At 47.8% G+C, this 14,530-nt stretch overlaps 1 protein-coding gene across 1 annotated transcript in view; it reads left to right on the forward strand.

Annotated features, from left to right (window-relative positions):
• The window catches only part of LOC106539577 (cytospin-B), a 145,495-nt gene that overhangs the window by 119,960 nt on the left and 11,005 nt on the right, over nt 1–14,530 (forward strand). Inside the window, 1 exon segment of the mRNA XM_087702901.1 lies at nt 9,388–9,663. Coding sequence (XP_087559027.1) covers nt 9,388–9,663 — 276 coding nt within the window.

Here is a 14,530-nt window from a genome sequence, read left to right on the forward strand (position 1 = left end):
TGGCCTGCAGTACTGCACTCTACCCACTGCAAAGCGACTTACGTAAGTCACTTGGTCGTAAGTTGAGGACAACCTGTCAGACGGGAAAGCAGGATTGCTCAGCTAGCTTAAATCTTTCCCTTGCAGCCTTTCACACGAGATGCTGGTTTGTTTCTGAAATTCAGAAAAGTATACAGGAGGAGAGTTTTACACCTGGGCAGGAAAAACCGAAGGTGTAAGTACAGAATAGGTGAAACCTGGCTTAAAAAACAGTCACTGCGAGATGGACTTTGGAGTCCTAGTAGACGATCCTTTAAACATGAGCCAGCCGTGTGCGGCGGCCGCCAAAAAAGGGAATGAAATCCTGGGTTGCCTGAACCGGAAACAAAATCAGGTGAAGCATTAGTGGCATTTTGTAAAGCCTTAGTAAGGCCACACCTGGAATATTTGCATCCAGTTTTGGTCACCACGTTACAAAACAGATGTTGAGACTTGGGAAAAAGTACAGAGAAGAGCAACTTAACATGATCAAAGGCCCAGAGACTAAAACATCTGAAGAACGGTTGCAAGATTTGGGTTTGGCCAATCTAGAGAAAAGAGGGACTAGGGGGGGATATGAGACCAGTGGTTCCAATATTTGAGGGGCTGCCCCAAAGAAGAGGGAGTCAAGCTATTCTCCAAAGCACCTCAAGGCAGGACAAGAAGCAACGGATGGAAACTAATCACGGAGAGAAGCAACTAGAAACTAAGGAGAAACTTCCTAACAGTGAAGACAATTAGCCAGTGGAACAACTGGCCACCAGAAGTTGTGGATGCTCCATTTCTGGAGGCTTTTGAGAAGAGACTGGACAGCCTCCTGTCTGAAATGGTATAAGGCCATGATGGCACACACAGAGCCATATCGATGGGCATGCGAGCTCAGCTTTTTGGGCCCACCAGAAGCCGGGAAACAGGCTGTTTTCGGGCCTCCGGGTGAGGGGGTGGGAAAAGGCCATTTTTGCTCACCCCTGGCTCCTAGAAAGGGTCTGGCGTGCCAAAAGCGGGAGGAGCACGAAGGAAGGTTGCGTGCGCATGCGCGGGGTGGTGGTGGCGCATAGAATTATGGGTGTGCGCACACAGACACATGAGGGGCCCACCTACGCTCTTCCTGCTTGTGGCACGCGATGGCAAAAAGGTTAGCCATACCTGGTCTAGGGCCTCCTGCTTGAACTAGGGCTAGAAGACCTCCAAGGTCCCTTCCAGCTCTATACAATACAATAGCAGAGTTGGAAGGGACCTTGGAGGTCTTCTAGTCCAACCCCCTACCTAGGCAGGAAACCCTAGCCCATTTCAGACAAATGGCTATCCAACATCTTCTTAAAGACTTCCAGTGTTGGGGCATTCACAACTTCTGGAGGCAACTTTTGTTCCATTTATTAATTGTTCTGACTGTCAGGAAATTCCTCCTCAGTTCTAAGTTGCTTCTCTCCTTGATTAGTTTCCACCCATTGCTTCTTGTTCTGCCCTCAGGTGCCTTGGAGGATAGCTTGACTCCCACTTCTTTGTGGCAACCTCTGAGATATTGGAAGACTGCTATCCTGTCTCCCCTGGTCCTTCTTTTCATTAAACTAGACATACCCAGTTCCTGCAACCGTTCTTCCTATGTTTTAGTCTCCAGTCCCCTCATCCTCTTTCTTGCTCTTCTCTGCACTCTTTTCAGAGTCTCCATATTTTTTTTACATCGTGGCAACCAAAACTGGATGCCGTATTCCAAGTGTGGCCTTACTAAGGCCTTATAAAGTGGTATTAACCCTTCACCTGATCTTGATTCTCTCCCTCTGTTGATGCAGCCTAGAACTGTGTTGGCTTTTTTGGCAGCTGCTGCACACGGCTGGCTCCTATTTAAACGGTTGTCCACTAGGACTCCAAGATCCCTCGCACAGTTACTACTATTGAGGAAGGTACCACCTATACTGTACCTGTGCATTTCGTTTTCCTTGCTTAAATGTAGAACCTTACTCTTTTCACCGTTGAATTTCATTTTATTAGACAGTGCCCAATGTTCAAGTTTGTCAAGATCCTTCTGTATCTTAAGCCTGCCTTCTGGAGTGTTGGCTATTCCTGCCAGCTTGGTGTCATCTGCAAATTTGATGAGTTCCCCATTTGTCCCCTCATCCAAATCATTGATGAAGATGTTGAAGAGTCCTGGGCCCAAAACAGAGCCTTGGGGTACTCTACACCATACTTCCCTCTACTCTAATTCTTCTCTATCGTTTATATTTTTACCTTAGCTGGAATGAAACCTATGGGCCCAGGGGGTCTCTGGACCCTTTTCCGTCCCTCCAGGGAACCCAGTCGCCTTTGCTAAGCACGACAACGTTGTCTTCCCGATCGGCTTCAGCGCTAACTGGACTTTGCCAGCTGGCCTCTGTGGAAAACAGGATGCTGGCCTGGGGAGGGGGGGTGGACATTCGGCTTCTCCGCCGGCCTTTGACCACTTCTACCTCCCCCTCCCCACCAGCCTTTTGTCTACTGGTCCTTTTCTTCCTGAATTTCCGGGTGTCCCATAATTGTAGATGCCCCCCTAGATCTTTAGCTTTCAAAGTCGCTGCTGACGTGGGCGAGGTCCCTACTTCGGTGGGGTTTTCACGTCTCCCCCTTCCTCCTGGACGTGGGGCGGACAGGATGCAAGGCTGGACGGGGCTCCCAAGGTCCTTCTTGCATTGTGCGAGACCCTTGACCAAGTGGGAGGCTTCCCCGTGGCTTCCGCCTTGGCCAAGCTTTTTCTCCCGTTGACTTTTGTCCTGGAGCATCTCGGACAAAAGGCTCTGCGAACAAGGCTCAGAGAAAGCCTTAGCTTTGGCCACTGGGAGAGGGGTGGGCTTCCACTCCCAGAATCCCCCAGCCAGGATGCTTTAAGAGGGGTGGGCTTCCACTCCCAGAATTCCCCAGCCACAATGCTTTAAGAGGGGAGGACTTCCACTCCCAGAATCCCCCAGCCAGGATGCTTTAAGAGGGGTGGGCTTCCACTCCCAGAATTCCCCAGCCACAATCCTTTAAGAGGGGAGGACTTCCACTCCCAGAATCCCCAGCCACAATGCTTTAAGAGGGGAGGACTTCCACTCCCAGAATCCCCCAGCCAGGATGCTTTAAGAGGGGAGGACTTCCACTCTCAGAATCCCCCAGCCAGGATGCTTTAAGAGGGGTGGGCTTCCACTCCCAGAATTCCCCAGCCACAATGCTTTAAGAGGGGAGGACTTCCACTCCCAGAATCCCCCAGCCACAATGCTTTAAGAGGGGAGGACTTCCACTCCCAGAATCCCCCAGCCAGGATGCTTTAAGAGGGGTGGGCTTCCACTCCCAGAATTCCTCAGCCACAATGCTTTAAGAGGGGAGGACTTCCACTCCCAGAATCCCCCAGCCACAATGCTTTAAGAGGGGAGGACTTCCACTCCCAGAATCCCCCAGCCAGGATGCTTTAAGAGGGGAGGACTTCCACTCCCAGAATCCCCCAGCCAGCCTGCTTTAAGAGGGGTGGAGTTCCACTCCCAGAATCCCCCAGCCACAATGCTTTAAGAGGGGAGGACTTCTACTCCCAGAATTCCCCAGCCAGCATGCTTTAAGGGGAGGGCTTCCACTCCCAGAATCCCCCAGCCAGGATGCTTTAAGAGGGGAGGACTTCCACTCCCAGAATCCCCCAGCCAGCCTGCTTTAAGAGGGGTGGAGTTCCACTCCCAGAATCCCCCAGCCAGCAGGCTTTAAGAGGGGTGGGCTTCCACTCCTAGAATCCCCCAGCCAGCAGGCTTTAAGAGGGGTGGGCTTCCACTCCCAGAATCCCCCAGCCAGCAGGCTTTAAGAGGGGTGGGCTTCCACTCCCAGAATCCCCCAGCCAGCAGGCTTTAAGAGGGGTGGACTTCCACTCCCAGAATCCCCCAGCCAGCAGGCTTTAAGAGGGGTGGGCTTCCACTCCCAGAATCCCCCAGCCAGCCTGCTTTAAAAGGGGTGGGCTTCCACTCCCAGAATCCCCCAGCCAGGATGCTTTAAGAGGGGTGGACTTCCACTCCCAGAATCCCCCATCCAGCGTACTTTAAATCACAGTGACTTTAATTTAATTGGGCATTCCAAATCTGATCCGATCCAATCAAACCGCTCAGGCCTTATAAATGGCATCAATAATATTTAATTCCTGCAATTTTAATGATTGCCTTTCCATTTCTGTTTTCATTACATTGCAAGCAGCACAGAGTCTTCCTTAGCTGGCAATACGGGTGGCCACCCACTAAATTAAATTAATGATAATGCTAGAAGTTGGTTAGCTAGCTGGTCTTCGACTTAAGACCACAATGGAGAGGGGGGGGGAAATTATGTTGCTGTGCGACACAGTGTTTAAGAAAAATTTGCCTCGTTTTATGGCCTTTCTTGCCACAGTTGTTAAGCAAATGACTGCCGTTATTAAGTTGGTCACACGGTTGTTAAGTGAATCCGTCTCTCCCATTTTTCTTTGGTCGCAAAAGGGGGCTACGTCACCCCGGGACACTGCGGCCGTCATAAATAGGAGTTCAGTTGCCCAAGCGTCCGAATTTTGATCACATGAACTCTGGGCAACGGTCGCTAAGTGTGAATAATGTCTGTAAGTCGCTTTTTCCCACGGCCGTCACAACCTTGAGCGGTCGCTAAACGGACAGTCGTAACTCGAGGACCGCTTGTGTCCTCTCCCAACCACAGTATATATCCCCCCCTCCAAAAATGGGGTGTTTTTCTGGCAGGACCCGGAATGGGAGATGGGGACCTCGCGCAGCTTTACGTTCTCCATTGAGGCAGCGCTTGTGCACAGGAAATCTCGTCTTACACACACACACACACACACACACACAAACACAAACACACACACACACGAGCTGGCCGTGTACTGTGTGACTCTCTGTTCTTCTCCAGATTTGGAGAAAGTGCCGAAGCAAAAGATAATCCAATTTCAGCCGAAGCTCTCGAATCCAATTAAGGCTGCCAACAATTAAGAGGAAAAGCTGCAGGCCTCACAGCCGTTGTCGTTGTCGTTCCCCCCCCTCCTATACACACACACACACAACAAACTTGGTGCCATGCCCAAGTCTCTCTGAGGTTTGCATCCAATCTCAATTTTGCCAGCCAGAGAAGGCATTGATTAAAGGGGGGGAGAACAGGTGTCCCCAAAAGCTCCGTTTATTTCGTTGTCATGCATTTTAATTGCGTGTCGATCGATTGTGGTGTTTTGCGTGAAACAAAGTCCAGTTAGTGCAGTGATGGCGAATCTGTTTCTTATGGCGGACCAAAATTCTGTGCGAGCTTGGTATCGTGTGTGCGCCCGGGTGCTCACACCAGTTCAATCCTCCCCGCCCACCTGCGCATGCGCGCATGACACCACCCGCCCCCCTCCCACGCATGCGCGCATGGCTTCCCCAGGCTGCGGAGGCTTTCCTGAAACTTGGGGAGGTGGAGGTCACGCCCACCCCCCCCGCGCCCATGCCACACCAGCAACAAGGACAGAGAACCGGCTGCTAAGCATTTTTCAATCCCACCCCTGGCAGGGAGGACATAATTGTGAGCAGTCCTCGACTTACGACCGTAATGTCCACGGCTTAAACGAGACGGTTGTTTCACGGCGTTTCTCCCCCTTTGGCCATCTTGCCTGCCACGGTCGTTAAGCGAATTGCTGCAGGGGGGTTAAGTAACAACGGTCGTTAAGGAAGCATCGCTCCGTTTTTGCAACCGAAAGGATTGACCGAGGATAAATCACGAAATGAATAAGGGATAAATAAAATCGAAATACTCAAATAAATGCACAAAACCCACACGGGCTTCACATCGCGCTTAATCAAGGAAATAAATACCGTTGGTCCTCGCCTTAACGACCACAATCGATCAGGGCATTTCTGTCGCTTCAGTTGTTAAGTGAGGTTTTGCCCTATTTTATGACGTCTCTTGCCACAGTTCTTAAACGAATCAACACAGTGGTTAAAATTAGTAGTTTAGTTTAATGAAATTTAATGAAATAACTTGTTCGTTAAGTGGATCCGTCTTCCCCATTGAGTTTTCTCGTCAGAATGTCACAAAAGGGAGTCATGTCACACAGACACACACACACACACACAGACACACACACACACAGACACACACACACACAGACACACAGACACACACATATATACACGGGACTCTGTGACCGTCATAAATATGAATCAGCTGCCAAGCGTCTGAATTTCGACCGCGGGGACAGTCGTAAATTGTGGGAAACAGTCATAAAGTTACTTTTTCCCAAAGGCCGTTGTAACTTAGAATGGTCACTACATAAAAGGTTGTAAGTCAAGGACTACAGGTACAGAATAACCGAGTTGGAAGGGACCTTGGAGGTCATCTAGTCCAACGCCCCCCCCCCTCCTGCTCAAGTAGGAAGACCAGGAAAAAATCCCTCTGACAGTTACATGTGATTACATGGTTGAATAATTTCAAAGGAATTTTGTTTTATTAATTGTGTTGTGAATCATTGCTTTCCCACGTATTTTTCCGCCCTTTTATTCCCCATATAACTGCTTATCAGAAATTCCTTTTTCCCGCTTATCAGAAAAATATTTATTTAAATGTCACCGTTGTGCTTGGCTAATAGCTTTCTGTGTGATTAACCCCAGAAAAAAACCACTTTTGCCCAACTCAGGGTTGTTTATCCAGTTTTGGGAAGCCCCCTTGTCAAATCCTAACACATTGTAGGTAGTCCTCGCCTTACAACGGCAATAGAGCTCAAAATTGCTGTCATAAGACATGATGGTCAGAGGTCAAAATAGAGCCAGGTCTGATTTTATTACTTTTTTGTGTGCTGCTCGTTAAGCGAATCCATGTATTCCTATTGGCTTTTTTTTGCCAGAAACTAGTAAAAAAGACCAGAAATTGGGCAAAACATTAGTCATAAATTATGGTCAATTGACCGGAGAATATTTCATTCTGTCATAAAGGCGATCAAAGTAACAGGCACCCAAAATATGGTCATATAACTGAAATCTTTGTGCGATGGTCATAAGTAGCTTTTGGGGAGGGGTCTGTCATAACTTTGAAAGCTCCTTAAGCAACCCCGTCATAAACCGAGGACTCTCTGTACAATTCCTTTTGGTTTCTGCCCCCCCGCCCCAAAAAGCCCATAACAGACAATGGGCTCACTTAATGACAGACGCGGTGTTTGCTTAACAACCGTTGCAATAAAAGTTATAAAATGAGGCGGGGGTCACATCAAGACCCATTTAACAACCAAGCATGACTTAACAACCATAATTGTGGGCTCATTTGTGGTTGTTGGTACAAATAAAGGTTTTAGTCTATTTTTTTCCCCTCTATCAAATATTGTCTTGTAAAGGTTTTGGCTTAAAGCTGATTATCTAGGTTTAAAGTTTTCATTTTTTAAGTTGTTTCGTATGTGTTGATAAAGGAAAAGACCGAGTGGCTGTTGTGTTTTCCTCCCAAAGATCTGACTAATATTCCACCACTCAGGCTGGGGGGTCAAATTTTATACCCCTCAGAGAGGGTTCGCAACTTGGGAGTCCTCCTGGATCCGCAGCTGTCATTTGACCACCACCTAACGGCTGTGACCAGGGGGGCATTCGCCCAGGTTCGCCTGGTGCGCCAGTTGCGCCCCTACCTGAATCGGGAGGCTCTCACAACAGTCACTCGGGCCCTTGTGATCTCTAGGCTGGAATACTGCAATGTGCTCTACATGGGGCTGCCCTTGAAGAGCATCCGGCGACTTCAGCTAGTGCAGAACGCAGCCGCGCGAGTGATCGCGTGTGCACCTCGATTCACCCGCATAACACCTATCCTCCGCGAGCTGCGCTGGCTGCCTGTCGATCTCCGGATGCGCTTCAAGGTGCTATTAATCACCCATAAAGCCCTGCATGGCAGTGGATCTGGATACTTGAGAGACCGCCTTCTGCCAATTACATCCCTGCGACCGATAAGATCCCATAGATTAGGCCTCCTCTGTATTCCATCGGCCAGCCAGTGTCGGCTGGCAATCACAAGGAGGAGGGCCTTCTCAGCAGTAGCCCCGGCCCTTTGGAACGAGCTCCCTGTGGAGATTCGTACCCTCTCCACCGTCCAAGCCTTCCGCATAGCCTTGAAGATCTGGCTCGCCCGTCAGGCCTGGGGATAAGGATAGTTACCCCTCCCGAATGATGAATGTATGTTGCTTACCATTTTATTATATGTCTCTATCTTGTTGTTTGTATTCCCCCCTTTCCCAGTTTTATGTGAGCCGCCCTGAGTCCCCTCAGGGAAAAGGGCGGCCTACAAATTCTAATAAAACTAAACTAAAACTAAAACTAGATGAACAAAGGAAAGTTCACAGCAGTTAAAATGGAAGGGAGGGAGAGAAGGAAGAAAGGAAGGGGAGGAAGGAAGGAAGGTCTGGAAAGAGAGGGAGGGAGGAAGAAAGTAAGGAAGTGAGAAGAATGGGAAGGAAGGAAGGAAGGAAGGAAGGAAGGAAGGAAGGAAGGAAGGAGATGAGAAGAGAGAGAAGGAAGGAGGATGGAAGGAAAGTGATGAGAATGAAAAGGAAGGAGGATGGAAGGAAAAACAAGGAAGAAAGGCGATGAGAATGAGAAGAGGGGGAAGGAAGGAGGATGGAAGGAAGGAAGGAGATGAGAATAAGAAGAGAGAGAAGGAAAGAGGATGGAAGGAAAGTGATGGAAGGAAGGAAGGAAAGTGATGAGAATGAAAAGGAAGGAGGATGGAAGGAAAAACAAGGAAGAAAGGTGATGAGAATGAGAAGAGAAGGAGGGAAGGAGGATGGAAGGAAAGCGATGAAGGAAGGAAGGGTGATGAGAATGAGAAGAGAAGGAAGGAATGAAAATGATGAAGGAAGGAAGGTGATGAGAATGAGAAGAGAGGGAAGGAAGGAGGATGGAAGGAAGGAAAGCGATGAAGGAAGGAAAGTGATGAGAAGAGGGGGAAGGAAGGAAAATGATGAAGGAAGGAAGGTGATGAGAATGAGAAGAGAGGGAAGGAAGGAGGATGGAAGGAAGGAAAGCGATGGAGGAAGGAAGGAAGGAAGGAAGGAAGGTGATGAGAATGAGAAGAGAGGGAAGGAAGGAAAACATTGAAGGAAGGAAGGTGAGAATGAGAAGAGAAGGAGGGAAGGAGGAGGAAGGAAAACGTTGAAGGAAGGAAGGTGATGAGAATGAGAAAGAGAAAGAGGGAAGGAAGGAGGATGGAAGGAAGGAGAAGGAAAGGAAGGAAGGAAGGTCTGGAAAGAGGGAGGGAGGGAGGAAGAAAATAAGGACGTGATAAGAATGAGAAGGAAGGAGGAGGAGGAAGGAAGGAAAGTGATGAGAAGGAAGGAAGACTCCTTGGTGCTCTCTGAACCTGGTTTTCTGGCAGACGTTTCATGACCCAACTAGGTAACGCCATCAGAAGGGAGCGAGGAGCCGGGAGTGGAGGAAGAGGAGGAGGAGGAAGTGTGTGGGCTCTTTGACGCTCTCTCTGAGCTTGGTCGTTTTCTTGCAGACGTTTCATAACCCAACTAGGCTATGTCATCAGGGCCTCATTCCTCTCCTCTCGTTGCCTTTGCAGAACATCGACATCACCAACTTCAGCAGCAGTTGGAGTGACGGCCTGGCTTTCTGCGCCCTCCTGCACACCTACCTGCCTGCTCACATCCCTTACCAAGAACTCAACAGCCAAGACAAGGTGAGTCAGTTCCTGCCAGCTCCACCGGGGGCTGCTGCGCACCACGGAGAGCTCCCCGAGAACGCCCCTAGTGGAGAGCAGAGGGACTGCGACTGCACAGGAGGCAAATACTGGACTTAACCGCCCATCATTTAGCGACCCTTCAACGTTACAGTGACCCTGAAAAAAATGACTTAAGATCAATCCTCACACTTACGACCATCGCAACATTCCCAGGATTGGTGCGGTGGCCCGAGTGGTGTGGTGGCCTAGAGGTGGAGCGCTCGCCTCACAATCAGGAGGCTGTGAGTTTGATCCTAGGTAGAGACAGATATTTCTCTCTCTCTCTCTTGGCACCATGAGAATATATTGGCTGGACAAAACTCCTCATTGGTGACACGAAAGGCATCCGGCCAGGAAATACTTAGTTCCATTCAGTTGCTCAAACTTTACCCCGCAAGCGATTATAGGGTCATTAAAAGACAATTTAGTGGCCATTCAAAGTTACAATGACCCTGAAAAAAGTGACTTAAGACCAGTCCTCATACTTATGACTGCCACAGCATTCCCAGGATTGTGAGATCAAAATGGCCATATACAACCAGCATTTATTTATGATGGTTGATAGGGGTCATGTAGCCATCATTTGCAAACTTCCCAGCTGGCTTATGACAAGCAAGCCAGATTTGCTTAATGACTGCCTGCCTCACTTAACAACTGCAATGATTTGCTTAACAACCAACGGGGAAAAAAGGTTGTAAAATTGGGTTGGTCACGTGAACCACTCGTTTTACGACCAGTGTGTCTTGGGCAGGCTCCATGAATGACGTAACTCGAGGACTTCCTGCATTTCAAATAAAACCACTTAAAATAATGAGACAAAGAAGTTAAAATTAATATTGCAGCTCTGAGGTGCTAATCTGGAGAAATTTGATTGTTATTACAGTTGGTCCTTGACTTATGACAGTTCACTTACTAACCGTTCAAAGTTACAACGGCACTGAAAAAAGTGGCGACCATCATGCCCACGGTCAGGTGATCAAAATTCAGACTTTTGGCAAGTGATTCGTATTTATGACGGTCGCTGAGTCCTGGGGTCATGTGATCCCCTTTTGCGACCTTCCGACAAGCGAAGTCCACGGGGAAGCCGGGTTCACTCAACAACCGGCTTACTAACTTATCAACCACAGTGATTCACTTAACAACGGCAGCAATTAAAACGGCAAGAGAGGTCAAAACTCACATAACAATTATCTTCCTTCCCAATTTTCACACGTGGAAAATTACCGGTTCTTGTTCCTTGTTGACAGTGGCGGTGGACAAATCTCCGTTAGCGACAGAAATTTGAGGCTGTATTGCGGTCGTCCGTCGAGGACTCCCTGTGTGCATGCCAGACAACACAAACACAACAGTGAATACACATTTGACATCATTCCTGCCCTTGTTACCAATGATTCATTCGTTCTGTGATAGATTAAGGAGTGTCAGCGTTCCAAGTATCATGTAGAATTAAATCAGAGTCCAAGGCAAAACGATCCTTAAAGTTCCAATTTAATAAATCAGACCATGGCTTCTAGAAAAGAATGACAACAACACATTCCACCATCCTACTCCTTTCTATTCCCCCCTCCCAACAGCTACACTAATGAAACGGCATAATGAAATAAGAGAGAGTGTGGCAGGCCAAAGATCCTAAAAGGGATCTATTATTTAAAAGATCTATTATTTATTGTATATTGTATATACAATAAATAATATTGTATATTTAAAATATTTATAGCGCCAGCCATCTGGTACATCCATAACCCCCGGGCCAACATTATTAATAATGATCAAAAGCCAGCAAATCAATAAATCAGCAAATCGATAATAATAAATATCTTCCCTATTAGGAAAAGGGAGGTTTTAGCTAGTCCTCGACTTGTGACTACAATTGAGCCCTCAGTTTTTCTTTGCTAAGTGAAACATTGGCCAAGTGAATTTCCCTCCGTTTCGCTAAACGACGGTTTTTAATGGAAACTTTGGCCCGTTTTATGAACTTTCTTGCCACGGTTGTTAATTGAACCAGTCGTTAAGGGAATCACATGGTCGTTAAGTGAATCGGGGTTTCCCCATTGGCTGGGCTGGTCAGAAGGTCGCAAAAGGGGACTGCGTGACCCCAGGAACGCTGCGTCCGTCATAAATACAAGTCAGTGGCCAAGCGTCACCGATTAACGGTCGTAAGTATGAAAAATAGTCATAAATAAGTCACCTTTTTCCATGATGTACGGTCACTAAATGAACTGTCGTAAGCCGAGGACTTACCAGGGTATCTACAGGATCTTTCAAAAGAATAAAAGCCGCAGCTTTGACTGTGCAAAAGCCTTTTTTTTTTCTTTTTTCGGTAAGTCATATTCTCAAATAAATTTTATTTTTCATTTATTTTTGCTCCCTACTTCCTTTTGAGCAAAGAATCTATTTCGGGTTGACCTCAAGGGATCATCGTTCTTTTTTCTTCTTCCTTTTCTCACATCACTTCCCCAAATAGTTTGGTCTGTTTTTTCCCCAAATGGAACTCCTCCCCATAAATATGCAAACTACAGGTAGTTGTGGCCCGCCAGTGGTCTGCGGAGCTGGCATCAGATTCGGAGAGTGAGGAGGGTTGGGGAGGAACCTGGGCCAGTCCTGGATTCTGGGGAAGGCTCTGAGGAGGGCTCCATGTGGGAGGCAGAGAGGGGGCCAGGGCCGTATGCCAATTATCAGCTGCCTTCGGAGTCAGACATCAGTGAGGCAGAAGAACAGCTGGAGCCTGTTCCCAGTGCACAGAGTTGCCAGACGAAGGGAAGAGCTAAAGAACAGGGGTCGACTTGGGAGTAAGGCAGGGGTGGGTTTCAACCGGTTCGCGGCGGTCCCTGCGAACCGGTTGGTTGCCGAACCCGGAAGTAAGTAACTTCCGGGAACGGCGAAGGGCGCGCCTGCCCGCCCGCGGTCCTTACCCGGTTTTGACGAGTTCTGCGCTTCCACGCATGCGCAGGACGCATACAGCGCCTGCGCGATCGTCCAGGAGCAGCTGGAGCGTCGCGCAGACGCTAGTACACATGCGTGCACCGTTCCAACCGAACCAGTTGGAACGGGGCGAGAAACCCACCCCAGGAGTAAGGCCACAGGTGGACGGTGAATGGCCCCTCCCAGAGGACATAAAAGAGGAGCGAAAGGGGAGTGGAGTTTGCAGGAGGCAATTAGTTCACTTCATTGGTTCGTGACTCTCCGAGGCTCCTTGCCAAGTTCTGCAGAGATCGTCCTGGCAGCTCTCCAAGCCAGATAAGGTCTGTGACTGTAAATCCTCCTTTGAAAGACTTTGCTGGATGTGAAGGAGCAGAATTCACAGTCAATTAATAAAAGGGGCTTTTGTCGGGATAAGGAGTTGGCTTCATGTTCTCGGTCACAACAGTAGTCCTTGACTTATAACAATTCGTTTAGTGACCATTCAAAGTTGCAACGGCACTGGAAAAAAGTGACATATGATTATTTTTTCACAGTTACGACCGTTGCAGCATCTCCAACGGGTCCCGTGATCACAATTGAAATGGCCTACATAGGTTCTCCTGCTTGAGCAGGGGGCTGGACTAGAAGACCTCCAAGGTCCCTCGCAGCTCTATTCTATTCTATTCTTAAATTCAGATGCTTGACAACTGAGTCATATTTATGACGATTGAAGCATCCCGGGGTCACGCGATCCATTTTTGTGACCTTCTGAAAAGCAAAGTCGATGGGGAAGCCGGATTCATTTAACAGCCGTGTGACTTAAGTTAACAACTTGCCGTGATTCACTGAACGACGGTATCAAGAAAGGTCATAAAATGTAAAACATTTCACGTAACGACTGTCTCACTTGGCAAGATAAATTTTGGGCTCCATTGCGGTCGTAAGTCGAGGACAACCTATCTACCTCTCATCATCCTAAGCCGGAATGTTTACTTGTAGTCCTCGATTTAACGACCACAATTGGGATTATAATTTCCATTGTTAAGCAGGGTGGTTGTTATGTGTGACTTGCCCAATTATTCAACCTTCCAGCTCTGGATTTTTAAATGAATTGCTGCAGATGTTAAGTGAATCATGCGGTCGTTAAGTGAATCCGGCTTCCCCGTTGTCGTTTTTTTGTCAGAAGGTTGCAAATGGGTAATCCTGGGACGCTGCAGCCGTCATAAATACGAGTCGTTTGCCAAGCACCTCCTTTTGACCAAGTGACCACCGGGATTCTTGCAGCGGTCGTACGTGCGAGGACCGATCGTCAGTCCCCTGTTTTTCATGGCCAAAATAACAAACAGTCGTTCAATGAATGTAAGTCGAGGAAAAACCGGATCAGCCCGGATCTCAGAGGGATCAACGATTAAATGAAGAAATGAAAAAAGAATTACCTCAGAAGACAAGCATCTGCAAAGGGGCGGCCATTGGCGGTTTTCCTGGATTTTAATTTATCTTCCCCGGCGAAAAAATAATATTGCATTTTCTGCGGTTCTGCGAGGGTCTTTAATCAAGCGGCTATTTTAACTGGCAAATTTATGGCCGTGTCTTTCTCGCGCCAGCTGCTCCGAATCTCCAGAGGGGAAAAGCGAGATAAGAATGGTATAAATAAATTGCGTGTCCCGCCCCCCCCCCCCCAATCCATTAATAAAACTTGAGTGATAATAGATGCATGCACGTTTAAATAAATATATATATATATTTATATACAGGCTCGATTCCCAGTAAGGGTATGGCTAGCTGATGAGAGCTAAACAGCTTGAAATAGATCTATACTAGTCTCCCTTTATTTATTTATCAGCACAAATATAACAAATATATATATATTCATTCTAGATTTTTACAACCCCTGGTAAGCCCCAATTATGGGAGGAAGCTAACT

The sequence above is a fragment of the Thamnophis sirtalis genome, unplaced genomic scaffold (assembly GCF_051295495.1).
Source record: "Thamnophis sirtalis isolate CommonGarterSnake01/CBP01778 unplaced genomic scaffold, rThaSir2_p1.2 scaffold_17, whole genome shotgun sequence".
Taxonomy (NCBI): Eukaryota; Metazoa; Chordata; class Lepidosauria; order Squamata; family Natricidae; genus Thamnophis; species Thamnophis sirtalis.